Source organism: Ovis aries, chromosome 1 (assembly GCF_016772045.2).
Source record: "Ovis aries strain OAR_USU_Benz2616 breed Rambouillet chromosome 1, ARS-UI_Ramb_v3.0, whole genome shotgun sequence".
NCBI lineage: Eukaryota > Metazoa > Chordata > Mammalia > Artiodactyla > Bovidae > Ovis > Ovis aries.
In genome coordinates, this window is record NC_056054.1 from 237507377 (window position 1) to 237523671 (window position 16295).

Here is a 16295-nt window from a genome sequence, read left to right on the forward strand (position 1 = left end):
AATAGTGTATTTCCATTTAAATCTGCCGTTCGTTCACCAGAGCAGTTGAGTAGCTAACAATTTTTTCATGCTTCACATGTAGTCAGCACTATTCTAGGCATTCATCTCAGTCTCTAAACACCGAAGTATGCAGTATTATTAAACCCATTGTACAGATGGGGAAAATGAGGTTTAAAGCTACTAAATCATTTGTCTATTATCTACTACCTAGTAATACGTGATTCTGAAATTCTAACCCCCCAAATCTGGCCCAAAATAGGCCTTGCCTCTTAGAAAATATATCACTTCATCTCTCAAAGGTTGAAAGACCAAACAAAAGATTAAGATAAATGTCTATAGAAATCATCAGGTCATCCCAATGAACACAAATTTCTGAAAAGAACAGTCTACAAGGGTGCATGCAGATGATGACGCTGTCTGGTTTTAGAGTCAACACTTACTCTCCTATAGTATAAGGCTATTTTCTTTACAATTTCTCCCTCCTGTTATTATAAGGCATTAAAAATTTCACTGAACATGTAGAGAAGATAAACTGCAGGAAAGTTATTATACGAGACAAATATAAAAATGACTGCAACTGAACTGATTTATTCAAACCATAGTACATTAACAGTACCTAAGTTTAAAATAAAGAGGTTCCTTATTAGAGAACCCCTCAAAGGATTACATATGAAGAGGTTCTAATGGATCTCACTGCACACGTGAAAATGAGGAAGGAAACTTGGTATAAGAAAGCAGAACAGCATTTGCTTCATATGCCTTTCATGGGCTGAACTAATGACTGCCTCGATCGATGGGAAGACACTGAGCTGAGTTTTCTTCCAAACAAAGGTGAATTTCAATTGTTATTATGAGTGGCTTGCTTATAAACAGTAGAATATTTTCAAGAGGGAAAAATGCTTTAAGTTTAACATTCTATAAACCATAGATTATAAGCGCAGGAAATGTCACAGTGTACAGCAGTGCAACATGGATACTTTTACCTCTTCGCCAGTTTTATTTTACTGCCAGGTAATTAAAAGTAGAACCTGTGAATGGGGTAGAGTCTGTTATTTGGATTTCATCAGGGTGTGAAAGTAATGGGACTGTTAATTAAGTACCAAAACTGTACTATGGGCTTTAAAAATGCTAGCCAGAAACAACATGTGCTTTCTCAACGGATTTATTAAATGTGATGAATAAATTTAAGGTGCAAACACGCTGCAAACCTAAAGTCTGTTTTTAACAAGGAGCATTCTGAAGTCATGAAATGCTTCTTGTTTTACTTTGTGTATATGTTTTTTTAACAGATGACACTGGCAACCACGAATGTGACAGGGATGAAGGGCTTCAACGGGTCTGAGCGGTGCCCCCGAGACCTGAAGACGGCACAGCTGGTGTTCCCGGCCATCTACACTATTGTTTTCTTCATGGGCATCCTGCTGAATGCTTTGGCCCTGTGGGTGTTCATTCATATTCCCAGCTCCTCCACCTTCGTTGTATACCTCAAAAACACTTTGGTGGCTGACTTGATAATGACGCTCACGCTTCCATTTAAAATCCTCTCCGACGCTCGTCTCGGACCCTGGCAGCTCAGAGCCTTCGTGTGTCGTTTCTCTGCCGTTATCTTTTATGACACCATGTACGTGGGCATTACACTGCTGGGGCTCATAGCCTTTGATAGGTTCCTCAAGATCATCAGACCTTTCGGAAAATTCTTCGTACAAAAACCTGCTTTTGCAAAAGGGGTCTCATCCCTCATCTGGCTCTTTTTGTTCCTCCTCTCGCTGCCAAACATGATCTTGAGCAACAAGGAAGCAACACCATCTTCTGTGAAAAAGTGTGCCTCCTTAAAGGGTCCTCTGGGGCTGAAATGGCATGCAGCAGTGAATTACATTTCCCAGTTCATCTTCTGGACTGTTTTTGTCCTAATGCTTCTCTTCTATACGGTTATTGCAAAAAAGGTGTATGATTCTTACAGGAAGTCCAAGAGTAAGGACAGCAAGAACAACAAAAGGCTAGAAGGTAAAGTGTTTGTTGTCGTGGCTGTTTTCTTTGTGTGTTTTGCTCCGTTTCATTTCTCCAGAATCCCATATACTCACAGTCAAACCAACAGTAAGACTGATTGCCGACTGCAAAATCAACTGTTTCTAGCTAAAGAAGCAACTCTCTTTTTGGCAGCAACTAACATTTGCATGGATCCCTTAATATATATACTCTTATGTAAAAGATTCACAGAGAGGCTACCGTGCATGAAAGGGAGGCAGACTGCAGCATTCACTCAGGAAAATCATACGAGTCAGTCGGACAATATAACCCTAGGCTGATAACCTTATCATGGTTAACTATTTATTGATGAGACTTCAAATGACAATTTACTTGGAAATCAAACCTAGGCAATGAAAAAAAAAATGGATTAGAACAAAAGTTGGGTTACTTTTTACTATACTGGTTTATAGAAAGGATCATGTCAACTTTAATTCCACTGTAATCTATTCATAAGCAGAATAAAGCCTTAGTAAGAGAAAGCACAATAGGAAGCAAATGGTGGCCACTAGAGGTCACCTTTTCAAGAGCATTCACTTCCACTTTGGAAAAAGTGTATTATGGGGAAATGTATGTTTCTAAAAACACCTATTTTTTTAAATATAAAGAAATATATTCCTTCACTCTAAAATGCCTCTTCAAGTTCTTTTGCATGTAATTCAAACAACACTACTGCTTTTGTATCCCACTTGCCAATTTAAAAAAACAACAACAAAAAAAACGACAACTTGCAAGTCCTTTGGTGAGAACTGGAGCTAGAGGTTGAAATGGATGCTAGAAGGAAAGCCTCTGGGGAGTAGGTCAGAAAGCCCTTTGACACCAGATTGTACTTCTCCTGACAATTACAAATGGCCTCTTCCCCAGTATGCCACTACACTAGAGGAGGCACGAGCAGCGTTATTAAGTCATAAAAAAATACCGGAATACATCCTGCTGCTAAGTTGCTTCAGTCGAATACATCCTAAGTGTGTACAATTCAAGAGCAAGAATACTGTATTCTAAAGTCTTTGGGATCTTCCCTCTGCCCAGCAGATACTCTAACGGTGGTGCAATATTCCACCTATTCAGCAAAGCCTTCCAGCACCTCCGCGCTCTTTCCTCACGTCTCTGGTTGAAAACAACTACTTCTCCCACATCTGGGTAGAGTCTCAATGCAGATTTCCTATAGATAGCAGTATTCTTGAATGCATCCTCTAATGATGGTCAGGATTATTTAAGAAAGGCAACATGTTTTAAAGACAGAAATATGCCATGTTTTCTTGGTATCACCCGTGATACTTTCAACAGATAATAAATTACTAATATTTTAAATAGAATATGTCATTATGCCATTTCTCGGTATATATATAGACAGAAATGCTGACCCACAATCAGTGAAATCCATACTGGGAAATTTTTAGAGGATGATGACCTATTTGTACTTATATATCTCTGCATTTCCCCAAATACTTTGTGGTAAAAAAAAAAAAAAAAAACACCCTTAAAGTATGTTCATCTGCAGTTGTGGGTGCTGATTTGTACCTTCTAGATAAAATGTACAAAGGAGTACTTATGCTCTGCAGATATGCCAGTATCTCCAATACAAACATCACAATGTGAAGCCCACGTCTTCTTCCATGCCCCAAAGACCCTAGCACTTGCCCGAACTTTCTAGCCTTTTCTCCTAACTGTTCTTCCATCCCTGGAACTCTCTTATATAAGTTTGTAACTATCAGAAAATGCCATGCTCCTATTTTACCCCTGTGTCAATGAACTTGTAAATTTCCCTCTGACTCACCAAGAAAACCTTTACCCATCCATGGAACTCTAAGTTGCCATTACTCAGTCCATGAAATCTCATCTGGCTAACTTCCCAACATCGCCCCAAACCCGATCACTCCCTCATCTGTATGTTGTCATACCTCAAATATTGTAATGATCACACTGCTTTGTAATTACTGATTCACAGATGTATCTACTCCTTTAATAACCTATGTGCACTTTTGAGGGCAGAGAGTGCAATCAATAAATATTTGATAAAATATACCAAGCCAAACTACCTTTATTTTTATATACCAGAAAAGCAAAAGGGAAGCCAATTCTCACTGACGTTTTACTTTTCAGAACGTAACATAGATTTCTTAAAACCTCAAGCTCTTTTTAGTTGGTCTCCTATGCATGTACACAGAAGCCTGGGAAGCGGGGGCGTTCCTGGGTTCACTAGTGAATGACCGGGAAGGAAGGAGGATTGCTGAACAGTACACGTATAGCTTGAGGGCCAATGTCTATCATCATTTCAATTTTAGAGCCACTGACAAAATGCTTAAGCTATGTACTGTTGGTTTTGGTTAAATAAAATTTGTAACTGTAGCATATCACAATCAGCAAAACTCTTAGAAAGTACTTTGAGTGCCAGATTTTCATTTGCGAAAAGAATTAAGTCATAATGACTATTAGAGATGCCACTAAATCCATGTTACCTTTACTGAGTACATTATGTGATCATGAGCAGACTCTAATAATGTATTATAAGTAATTGCATCTAAGCCACCCATCAAACTAGGCTTGGTGATATAACCCATGTATATTTTACATCTAAATAGTTTCAATAGACACTGAATGGATACAGACAAGAAATATATTTTAGAAATACCTTTCAAGATAAAATTTCAGTAGCAAATCTGTCCTCCAGAGATATTTATTTTATATTCCATTATCATAATTACAGTCAAAAGCAGAGTACCTGAGGTATAGAATGAAATAATCTACCAAGAACTTAGAGAAGAGTCATCATAAAATCACATTCACAAAATGAAAAGCAAATACCCGAGAAGAACTTCCCAAACTAGCAATCACAAATACTAAAATCTAGAAGACTCACAGAATGGGGCACTATACCCACAGTCATTAATGACACAGAAGACAGGTGGGGGAAAAATAGCAGCTTTGGTAAACTCTGTAAGCTCACAGCACAATTAAGGGTTTTTGTAAAAATCTAAAATGTAAATATTTATACTGAATAAGGCCTTCCAAATACCCCTTATTTGGAAGGGGAAGTAGGAGAGTGTATTGCCCCGACATAGAATTATTCGTCGGAAACCAAGAGAAAGCACTGTAAAGGGGGAAGGAAGAGACAGAGAAGCAGCGTGCGTTCCCAGCTCACAGGAGTTAGCTGGCTGATAAAGTGATGGTGACATCAACATAAAATAATTGCTCAATTCAGTCGTGTTCATCTCATCACTTCATACATTCCAGTTTCATTTAAATGCAGCTTGTTCCATAACTTTCTAAGGTCTTCTTTCTAAAATTCTCTCACCATCTCCCTGGGTAAACTGTATTCCTGCAGTAAGTTAACAGATCTAAGTTCACACACACTTAGATGTCACCAGAACAAAGCCTCCAAGCAGAGGAACCCATACCCAGTTGTGTGAACAGCTTAGGAAGCACATATTGAAAAGCAGCCCTAGCGTGGAATTTACACACCACTTGAAGTGCCTAAAAGCGAAACACAACACTTTAAACTTTACATGGAGCCAAACATAGGTAATATGAATATAGTACATGTGTGAAATCAGTAGTCAAACGTTAACAGGTACCAGAACCAGCTCTAAGAGTAGTAGATCACTAGGCCTGCCCCCAGAGTTTGATTCACTAGGTCTGGGCTGAAAACTGAGAAGTTTCCAGGAGAGGAAATAAGGATGCTATCAATTTGGGCCACATATTAAGAACGATAAAACACAACACTCTTCGACACGAATGTCCAACGGTGGGATCTGTCAACAGGAGACAAACACAACTGTTATTAAGGGAGCAGGGCACATATAGGGTAACAGGCAGTGACATGAACTATGGATACCTGGAAAGTTCGTGTCCCACTGAGGGGTGGGCATCTACTATTCAATGCCAACTGCTGGCACAGGAGGGAATCTGGGCTGAGAGTTGCTAGCTGGTAGCCACAGTGGTAGTAAAACCAGCACCAGCAACAACAAAACCAGCACACATTATCTTCTATTTACTATGCACCAGGGAAGTGTGTCAAGATCTTTAAGGATACTGTTCCAGTTAACAATCCCAGGAAGCCTATCAAGTACCATGTGTGCACACTCTGCACACACAAGTCTGCTATCCCATGGACTATAGCCCACCAGGATCCCCTGTCCATGGGGCTTCCCAGGCAAGAATACTGGAGTGGGCTGCCATTTCCTCCTCCAGAGGACCTTCCCGACCCGGAGATCAAACCTGCCTCTCCTGCACTGCAGGTGGATTCTTTACCACTGAGCCACCTGGGAAGACCTATCACATGCCATAGTTATTGCCAACTTAGATATAAAGAAGCTGAGAAACAGAGAAGTTAAGCAACTTGCATGGGGTCAAACAGCTTGTAAGTAGCAAGGATAAGACTAATTCAGACTCCGGTTTCTAAACTTAACCATCTATTCTTAACACTATCAACCACAGATCACTGAGGAGCCTGGTAGGCTACAGTCCATGGGGTCGCAAAGAGTCAGACACGGACTAAGCGACTTCACATCACTTCACTTCCATAGCCACTCCCTCACTCCCTGGCCCCAGAAAAACAATACATCATGTGTGGGCCACAGCAGCCCACATACTGCGGGCTATGTATCCTTCACTTCGAAGCTAACAGGCACCTCCCAGGACCTTACATTCCTTTACTATGTGTGTGGCATATCGCTATGTATGACCTTACAAGGATTATTACCCTTGTATTTCTCACTCTATCCCAGGAAATGGACACTACAGGGCTCCCTGAAGGGGAGAAAACAAAAAAGGAAACTGAGGCACAAAGTGAACAGATCCCTTGTGCTGGTGCCCACGACCCCAGCACCAGCAGAGACAGAGCTGGGACAGACACCCAGCGGGTGGCCTCCAGACCACACCTGACAGAATAAGCCCAGTTCCTCCAGGGGTGACCTCAAGCCCCCACTGTGACAACGATAAGGAGGGGGCTCCCAAAGAGAGAGGTCTCAACACAAAAGAGTTTCGACAACCTCAGGGGTATGCACAGCTCCACCACGAGACCCCAGAGACCTGTGGGGGCCCCTCCGGCCCTTAAGAGGAGTAACATCACAAAGCGTAGGATGGCTGATTCATTGAGCCCATTAACCCTTCATCGAGTGCTTCATGCAGGGGTCCTGGCCTCTCTGGAGGCTGCACTCAGACCACCATGAATAAAAATGTGGAGCGCGGAATATGCTTAGTCACTCAGTCGTGCCCGATTCTTTGCAACCTTTTGGATAGTAGCCTGCCAGGTTTCTTTGTCCATAGGATTTTTCAAGCAAGAATATTGGAGAGGATTGCCATTGCCTTCTCCAGAGGATCTTCCCCAACCAAGGACTGAAGCCGCGATTTCTGTGTTTTGGGCATTGCAGCAGCTTCTTTACCTGTTGAGCCATCGGCTCCCAGAATAAGAGACAGAATTAGCTCACCAAAGCAGCTCGGAGGAAAAGGCAGCTAATGCCAGATGGAGAAAGTTAGGAAAGGCTCGGAGGAGGTGGAAGTGTGAGCTAGGCACGGATGAAGACCCAGGGCCTTTGAAAGGAGACCCTGCAGCACTCAGAGCAGTTTGGAGGAAAGTTCAGGGGCTCGGGCACTGAGCTGTGGTCCAGTGAGGCCCAGGGAAGGAGGGGCTGTTCAGGCTGATGAAGCATGTGTGGGGGTGGGGGATGAGCCTGAGAAGTGAGCGTGGGGCGCCACAGTACAGCACTTCAGGGTTGTTGGGGTGTTTGGAGTTCTCTATGAGACACTGCAGGCAGCTGAAGTGAACATTATGTTCTCTGTGCTGTGCTTTAGGAAAATCAATTTGTCAGCAAGACGATGATTCTGGATTAATAGGGCCACTAAGGCCAGGAGATCAATTAAAGAAGTCTTTCATCTATACACTGTTAAGAGCCAAGTGGAAAGAAATCTGATATGGACCTCAGAGACATTTTCAGAGAGAGAGAGGTTTTGAGTCCAACACCAAAGGAGAGAAGGGGTTTCTATATAAAACGTATGTGATAACTATGCAAAATGTATTCTCAGTGGGGTCCATAATCCCCCTTGTACCCCATCCCAACCAAGAATCATTGCTTTGAGGAACATTAGCTTGGGTGATGTGCAGTACCATGAAGGTATATTGAATAGGAAGTACCAGTGAGAGCTGAGTCAAGGAGTCTACCTAGTGGGGGCAAAATATGGATCCAGGGCTCTCAAGACAGAGCCAGATCAGAAGCTGTGGGAATCATCTTTCCCAAGAAAGGGAGAAAATAAGAAATGAGCTATTCACCTCAGAGGCCATGCTACCCAAGTCTCATGGACAAAACAGACAGAAAAAGAGGAACGGTGCCCGGGACTGGATCGATGAAAGACAAGGAGCAACAAGACGTTCCCTGGGAATCAAGGAACAAGAGAGATTCAAGGAGAAAGTGATAGTCCACAGAATCACACACTCTGGGGAGGTCAAATGTGATGAATGGACAACTGTGAGGTCAGTGGTCACTCGAAGGAGGAGGTGGGTGGAGCCCCAGTTTGTAATGGGAAGGCAGGGACGACAAGCTACTCTGGCCATGAAGGACAAGTCAGTTGACAAGCATTGCACGGAGGAAATAAGGACAGCTGTTAGATTAGCTCAGCTTTTTCCAAGCGTTCCTAAGAACAGCTGGAGCAGCTTCTTCCCATGTTTCTCATGCAATGCACAGGAAAGATGATCCACCTAAAACGGGCAACACAGCAGGGGCACAAATCGCATGATGGGTAGAACCATATGACCAAGAAAACCAGCTGTGGCCAGAAAACGGGTGTGCCGAAGTGTCAAACCCACGGTCCTGGTGTTTCTGATGCCCAGCCCACACCCATTCTAGTATAAAGTACAGGCAGAAAGGGATTAGGGATCACCATTAAGTGACAGGCATGGGAGGGGAGAATATGGGGAAGAGCAATTAAACAGAAAGGAAAAATGAATGAAAAAGGAACTGAATTTGAGACTCATAGTAGGTAACTCGTGCTCGCTCACTCAGTCACATCCGACTCTTTTTGACCCTATGGACAGTAGGCCACCAGGCTTCTATGTCCATGGGACTCTCCAGGCACAAATACTGGAGTGGGTTGCCATTTCCCACACCAGGGGATCTTTCCAATCCAGGGATCGAACCTGCATCTCCTGCACTGGCAGGCACATTCTTTACCACTGAGCTACCTACTAAGCACCATGGCAGGTAAAAAAACTCAGAACTTCACTCAGCATGTGAACATTCACCTCTACTGTAATAAAATTGAATTGACAAATGTAACATTCTAAAGCATCAGTTCACTTCAGTTGCTCAGTCCTGTCTGACTCCTTGTGACTCCATGGACTGCAGCAAGCCAGGCCTCCCTATCCATCACCAATTCCCAGAGTTTACTCAAACTCATGTCCATTCAGTCCATGATGCCATCCAACCATCTCATCCTCTGTGGTCCCCTTCTCCTCCTACTTAAACTTTACCAGAATCAGGGTCTTTTCCAATGAGTTAGCTCTTCACATCAGGGGGCCAAAGTACTGGAGTTTCAGCTTCAACATCAGTCCTGTCAATGAACACCCAGGACTGATCTCCTTTAAGATGGACTAGTTGAATCTCCTTGTAGTCCAAGGGACTCTCAAGAGTCTTCTCCAACACCACAGTTCAAAAGCATCAATCCTTTGGCACTCAGCTTTCTTTATAGTCCAACTCACACATCCGTACCTGACCACTGGAAAAACCATAACCTTGACTAGACGGAACTTTGTTGACAAAGTAATGTCTCTGCTTTTTAATCTACTGTCTAGGTTGGTCATAATTTTCCTTGCAAGGAGTAAGCATCTTTTAATTTCATGGCTGCAATCACCACCTGCAGTGATTTTGGAGCCCCCCAAAAATAAAGTCAGCCACTGTTTCCCCATCTATTTCCCATGAAGGGATGGTACCGGATGCCATGATCTTTGTTTTCTGAATGATGAGCTTTAAGCCAACTTTTTCACTCTCCTCTTTCACCTTCATCAAGAGGCTCTTTAGTTCTTCTTCACTTTCTACCATAACGGTGGTGTCATCTGCATATCTGAGCTTATGAATATTTCTCCCAGAAATCTTGATTCCAGCTTGTGCTTCCTCCAGCCCAGCGTTTCTCATGATGTACTCTGCATATAAGTTAAATAAGCAGGGTGACAACATACAGTCTTGATGTACTCCTTTTCCTATTTGGAACCAGTCTGTTGTTCCATGTCCAGTTTAACTGTTGCTTCCTGACCTGCATACAGATTTCTCAAGAGGCAGGTCAGGTGGTCTGTATTCCCATCTCTTTCAGAGTTTTCCACAGTTTCTTGTGATCCACACAGTCAAAGGCTTTGGCATAGTCAATAAAGCAGAAATAGATGTTTTTCTGGAACTCTCTTGCTTTTTTTATGATCCAGCGGATGTTGGCAATTTGATCGCTTGTTCCTCTGCCTTTTCTAAAACCAGTTTGAACATCTGGAAGTTCACAGTTCACCTATTGCTGAAGCCTGGCTTGGAGAATTTTGAGCATTACTTTATTAGCGTGTGAGATGAGTGCAACTGTGCGGTAGTTTGAGCATTCTTTGGCATTGCCTTTCTTAGGGATTGGAATGAAAACTGACCTCTTCCAGTCCTGTGGCCACTGCTGAGTTTCCCAAATTGGCTGGCATATTGAGTGAAGCCCTTTCACAGCATCATCTTTGAGGATTTGAAATAGCTCAACTGGAATTCCATCATCTTTACTAGCTTTGTTTGTAGTGATGCTTCCTAAGGCACACTTGACTTCACATTCCAGGATGTATGACTCTAGATGGGTGATCACACCATCGTGATCACCAGGGTCATGAAGATCTTTTTTGTACAGTCCTTTTGTGTATTCTTACTACCTCTTCTTAACAGACAAATTTGGCCTTGAAATACAGAATGAAGCAGGGCAAAGGCTAATAGAGTTCTGCCAAGAGAACGCACTGGTCATAGCAAACACTCTGGTCCAACAACACAAGAAAAGACTATACACATGGACATCCGCAGGTAGCCAACACCGAAATCAGATTGATTAAATTCTTTGCAGCGAAAGATGGAGAAGCTCTATACAGTCAGCAAAAACAAGACCGGGAGCTGACTGTGGCTCAGATCATGAGCTCCTTATTACCAAATTCAGACTTAAATTGAAGAAACTGGGGAAAACCATTAGACCATTCAGGTATGACCTAAATCAAATCTGTTAAGATTATACAGTGGAAGTGACAAATGGATTCAAGGAACTAGAACTGATAGACAGAGTGCCTGATGAGCTATGGACGGAGGCTCATGACATTGTACAGGAGACAGGGATCAAGACCGTACCCAAGAAAAAGAAACCAAAAGGCACATTGGCTGTCTGAGGAGGCCTTACAAATAGCTGTGAAAAGAAAGGAAGTGAAAAGCAAAGGAGAAAAGGAAAGATATACCCATTTGAATGCAGAGTTCAAAGAATAGCAAGGAGAGATAAGAAAGCCTTTCTCAGAGATCAATGCAGAGGAAATACAGGGAAATAATAGAATGCGAAAGACCAGAGATCTCTTCAAGAAAGTTAGAGACACCAAGGGAACACTTCAGGCAAAGATGGGCTCAATAAAGGTCAGAAATTCTAAGGCATAGCAATAGAATATTCAACTTTATTTTTTAAATTCAGCTTAAACATTATATGCCTGTATGCGATCATACTTAGTGGTATTCATCTTAAAGAGTTTTATCTAAAACATACCTGCATAGTTTCATAGTTATAAAAAATACTAGCTTCGTGCATTAAATTTATATCATATCCATATCATATTACTCTATGCTTTTCATGCTTTTTATTCTATTTAGTTCTATCACTGAAATATCCCGTAGCGAAGGACACCTGAACTCATGAGCGAAGCATTAACCTGAATGCCATGACCCTGCGGAGACCACTCCACTTCTTAACCCACATAGCCTGGCCTCAACTTTTACACCTTCCCACAATATCGCAAATCTGGAATAAGCTAGCCCTGATTTCCTCCTTTTCAGAAGAGAAAGCTATCAAGAAAGAATACATTTAAAATTTAAAAAATAAAAAACTAAAAAAAAAAAAAAAAAAGAATACAAAAAGTATTTCAAGTATCACCACAACATCACTAAAGGAAAACTAAGAGCTTTCTAAGGGTAACCAAAACATTATTAACGACTTTGACTTTCTAGTTGGAATTCATGATCATTTCAACTTTACATTCACAGAAATTACTGCTATTCATATTCATTTATATACTCTCCCTCTGCCCTCTGATCAAAAGCAAAAGCAAGACGAAACAAACAAAAAGTGATACTGTTTACTAAGCACCAACCAAGTTTCAAACACTGTAGGAATTATCCTACAGATTATCCCATTTACACTTTACACTCTTACAAGGCAGCCATCTTTCAGAAGAAGAAATTGAAGCTCAGATGTAATAATGACTTGCCCAAAGTAAGAAAGCTCCGAAGTGGACAGGCTGAAGTTCACAATGGAATCTATAGGACCCCCAGTTACGGGGCTGTATGTATCAGTACTGACAGCATCCCTCATAACCAAGACTTCCAAAATGAGGAGCTGGATCAAACACAACACAGAATAGAGTATCAATATGAGGGCAGGAGTCAGATGCAGGGGTATCTCCAGATTTGTCTCCATACCATCCCTTCCCTTTAATTGACCATTACAGATGAAGTTCTCATACCAGAAAAAGGTAAGCAGCTTTATTCAAAGCAGACCTAATAGATACAAATCATTTCAAAGGACAGATTAAACACAGTAATTCAAACATAGGGACCTAAAGATATCAATCTCAGTGAGGACAACATTAAAGGGTTTGTAATAACTATACTCAGCACAAATCTCAGCTACTGACTAGATGGGAAACCACAATTACAGTGACTTTTGTACACAGAGATGCGACAGGAAGATCTGGTGATTTTACTACGATCCTTGTTGTATGTTCTGACTACATGCGAAAGATATGGGCATTCCAGACATATCGTATGAACTATGTTTCAAGTAGACCCCTGCTCATCTTTGTTTTCTAAGAATGGGATCAAGTACTGGGAAGAATGGGATTGAGTGCTGGGAAGAATTTGGAGGAACTTTATGTGTGTGTTTTCCTTTAAGAAGAAATGGATACATCAAAGATTATAGAGACAGAGAAAATTAGACAACAAGTTCTGTGCCTACCAACACTGGAGACAGGAACATTGTGTCCGGGGCCAGGCCAATGCAGAGAAGTCAAATAAAGGGAGCAGAGAGAAAGCAGACATACGCAAGGGAGAAATGACTAGAAGACCAAGGTAAGCCTTAGCAATCCATTTGCAAACGGCTCAGGTTCAATCTCTGGGTCAGGAAGATCCCTGGAGAAGGGAATGGCTACCCAATTCAGTATTCTTGCCTGGATTTTCCATGGACAGAGGAGCCTGTTGGGCTACAATCTAGCAGTCACAGACAGACACTGAGTGACTTCCACTTCACTCATACTAAAAAGTGAGGAAGCAGAAATAGGGTGAAGAGTTTATTCCAGGATTTAGGAAGATTTATCAACATCACCACCTATTTTCATTCCTCTAAAGGTATTAGAAACAGTCTCCCCTTGAGTCCTTCTATCTCTTTAAGAACATATTTTAAAAGATTACACAGATCCTTTTCTAAAGTTCACTGACAGAATCCTAGTTCTGTAGAACAATGAAGCCAAGAAAATTTGAATCAATTGTGCAATATTTCAAAGCAAAAGGGATTTTGGAATCATGAACCAGGTCTCTGTCCAAAACAAGAGTATAGATATTCATATTTTATTTCAAGTTTTTAAACACCAATGTAGATTTCAGATTAGTATGTCCAAAAGTCCTCAGAAACATTTAAAAGTATTTTCATTTAAGTGTCCCACGGGCTGGACCTAGCAGATACAGAGCAAACCAATTTTTAAAAGCCAAGGAAATTAAGGAAAAACAAAGAAAGCAGAGAGACTGTTCTAAAAAATAAAAGAATAAACCAGTAAAAAAAGAAAAAAAAAATGAATGTAATGTGAAACTCATTAGTTTCACACCAAAATATTATAAAGAATGTTACTGGGAAATAGCAAAATTCAGACTAAACATTAGAATTTATTATTGTTTCAGAAGTAATTGCTTGATTGATAATAGTGCTGTGATCAGCACTGGTTATAGGAAATATCCTGGTTCTTAGGAAATACATGCTGAAGCAGATAGGGCTGGGACACCAGTCATGATGACTTCAACTTCATATAGGTCTCCCTCAAAAATGTGTGTTGAAGGGAAGGGAAAGGGAAGGATGTGAAAACTACCAATATGAAAACATAAAATTTCCCTGAACTATAATTTCAACTTATCTGTAAGCGTAACATATTTAAAAGCAATATTATTATAGAAAAAAATGAAACAAAATTTTAAACAGAAAAAACACTATAGTGGTAGAGAAACTCAAGCCTATCCTAGGATATCCATTGTCCTCTATTCAAAACAAATTTGAGGTTTCCAATAGCTGAACAAAATTATTAAAAGAGCTTCTCTGCATTTAATAGGATCTTCCAATGAAGCAGCAAGATAATTATGGTTATAAAGTCTCCTGTGGCTTTTATGAAATGTGAGACTTGCTATAAAAATCAGCAGAAAAGAAATTATGCTGGTTAACCTTTCAGTGATTTGAATAATAATAAAGTTATGGGCTATTTCTTAGCTGCTCTTTTCATCAAAGCATTACACTTTTTTTTTTTTTTCCTGACTAAACCTGTACTACTTCCCTTTTTGAATGTTAAGTAAGACAGACCAGCTTTAACAAGTCCCAACTTGAGATATGCATAATGGGCTTTAAGATGAATGCATAAAGGCTACCTCATGTTAACTTATTCACTACTAAACCTACTTTGCATCACCAGTGAAAGAAGTTTTTAAATACACAATCCCACTGTTATGTGACTAGCTGTTTAGTCACTAAGCCATGCCTGAATCTTTGCGAGCCCCTGGACTGTAGCCCACCAGACCCCTCTGTTCATGGGATTCTCCAGGCAAGAATACTGGAGTGGGGAGCTGGAGATGGTGTCACTGCAGTAGGTGGCCCTCTTTTTCTCCTCCTGAGGGTGGGCCAAGCATGGCCTAATCATTTCCAGGCCTTAGCCACATACTTGGGGTGCCCTGGTGGCTCAGTGGTAAAGAATCCACCTGCCAATGCAGGAGGTGCAGGTTTAATCCCTGGGAAGATCCTCTGGAGAAGTTAATAGCAACCTAATACAGAATTCTGGTCTGGGAAATTCCATGCACAGAGGAGCCTGGTGGCCTATGGTCACAAGAGTTCAGTTCAGTCGCTCAGTCATGTCTGACTCTTGGCAACCCCATGGACTGCAGCACACCAGGCCTCCCTGGCCATCACCAACTCCCAGAGTCCACCCAAACCCATGTGCATCAAGTCGATGATGCCATCCAACCAACTCATCCTCTGTCGTCCCCTTCTCCTCCTGCCCTCAATCTTTCCCAGCATCAGGGTCTTTTCCAATGAGTCAGCTCTTCACATTAGGTGGCCAAAGTACTGGAGTTTCACCTTCACCATCAGTCCTTCCAATGAATATTCAAGACTGATCTCCTTTAGGATAGACTGGTTGGATCTCCTTGCAGTCCAAGGGACTCTCAAGAGTCTTCTCCAACACCACACTTCAAAAGCATCAATTCTTCGGTGCTCAGCTTTACAGTCCAGCTCTCACATCCACACCTGACCACTGGAAAAACCATAGCCTTGACTAGACGGACCTTTGTTGGCAAAGTAATGTCTCTGCTTTTGAATATGCTATATAGGTTGCTCATAACTTTCCTTCCAAGGAATAAGCGTCTTTTAATTTCATGGCTGCAGTCACCACTGCAGTGATTTGGGAGCCCAAAAACAAAGTCTGACACTGTTTCCCCATCTATTTGCCATGAACTGATGGGACCAGATGCCATGATCTTACTTTTCTGAATGATGAGCTTTAAGCCAACTTTTTCACTCTCCTCTTTCACTTTCATCAAGAGGCTCTTTAGTTCTTCACTTTCTGCCATAAGGGTGGTGTCATCTGCATATCTGAAGTTATTGATATTTCTCCCGGCAATCTTGATTCCAGCTTGTACTTCTTCCAGCCCAGCATTTCTCATGATGTACTCTGCATAGAAGTTAAATAAGCAGGGTGACAATATACAGCTTTGACGCACTCCTTTTCCTATTTAAAACCAGTCTGTTATTCCATGTCCAGTTCTAACTGCTGCTTCCTG

At 41.5% G+C, this 16295-nt stretch overlaps 2 protein-coding genes across 13 annotated transcripts in view; one reads left to right on the forward strand and one right to left on the reverse strand.

Moving 5' to 3' along the window:
• The window catches only part of MED12L (mediator complex subunit 12L), a 360384-nt gene that overhangs the window by 104242 nt on the left and 239847 nt on the right, over positions 1 to 16295 (reverse strand). The gene's annotated exons all lie outside the window — the stretch shown is intronic.
• Positions 754 to 4050, forward strand: P2RY13 (purinergic receptor P2Y13). Its single transcript, XM_012101430.4, has 2 exons — positions 754 to 831; positions 1290 to 4050. Exon 2 carries the CDS (start codon positions 1290 to 1292, stop codon positions 2304 to 2306), a length of 1017 nt encoding a protein of 338 aa, XP_011956820.1. The 5' UTR covers positions 754 to 831; the 3' UTR covers positions 2307 to 4050.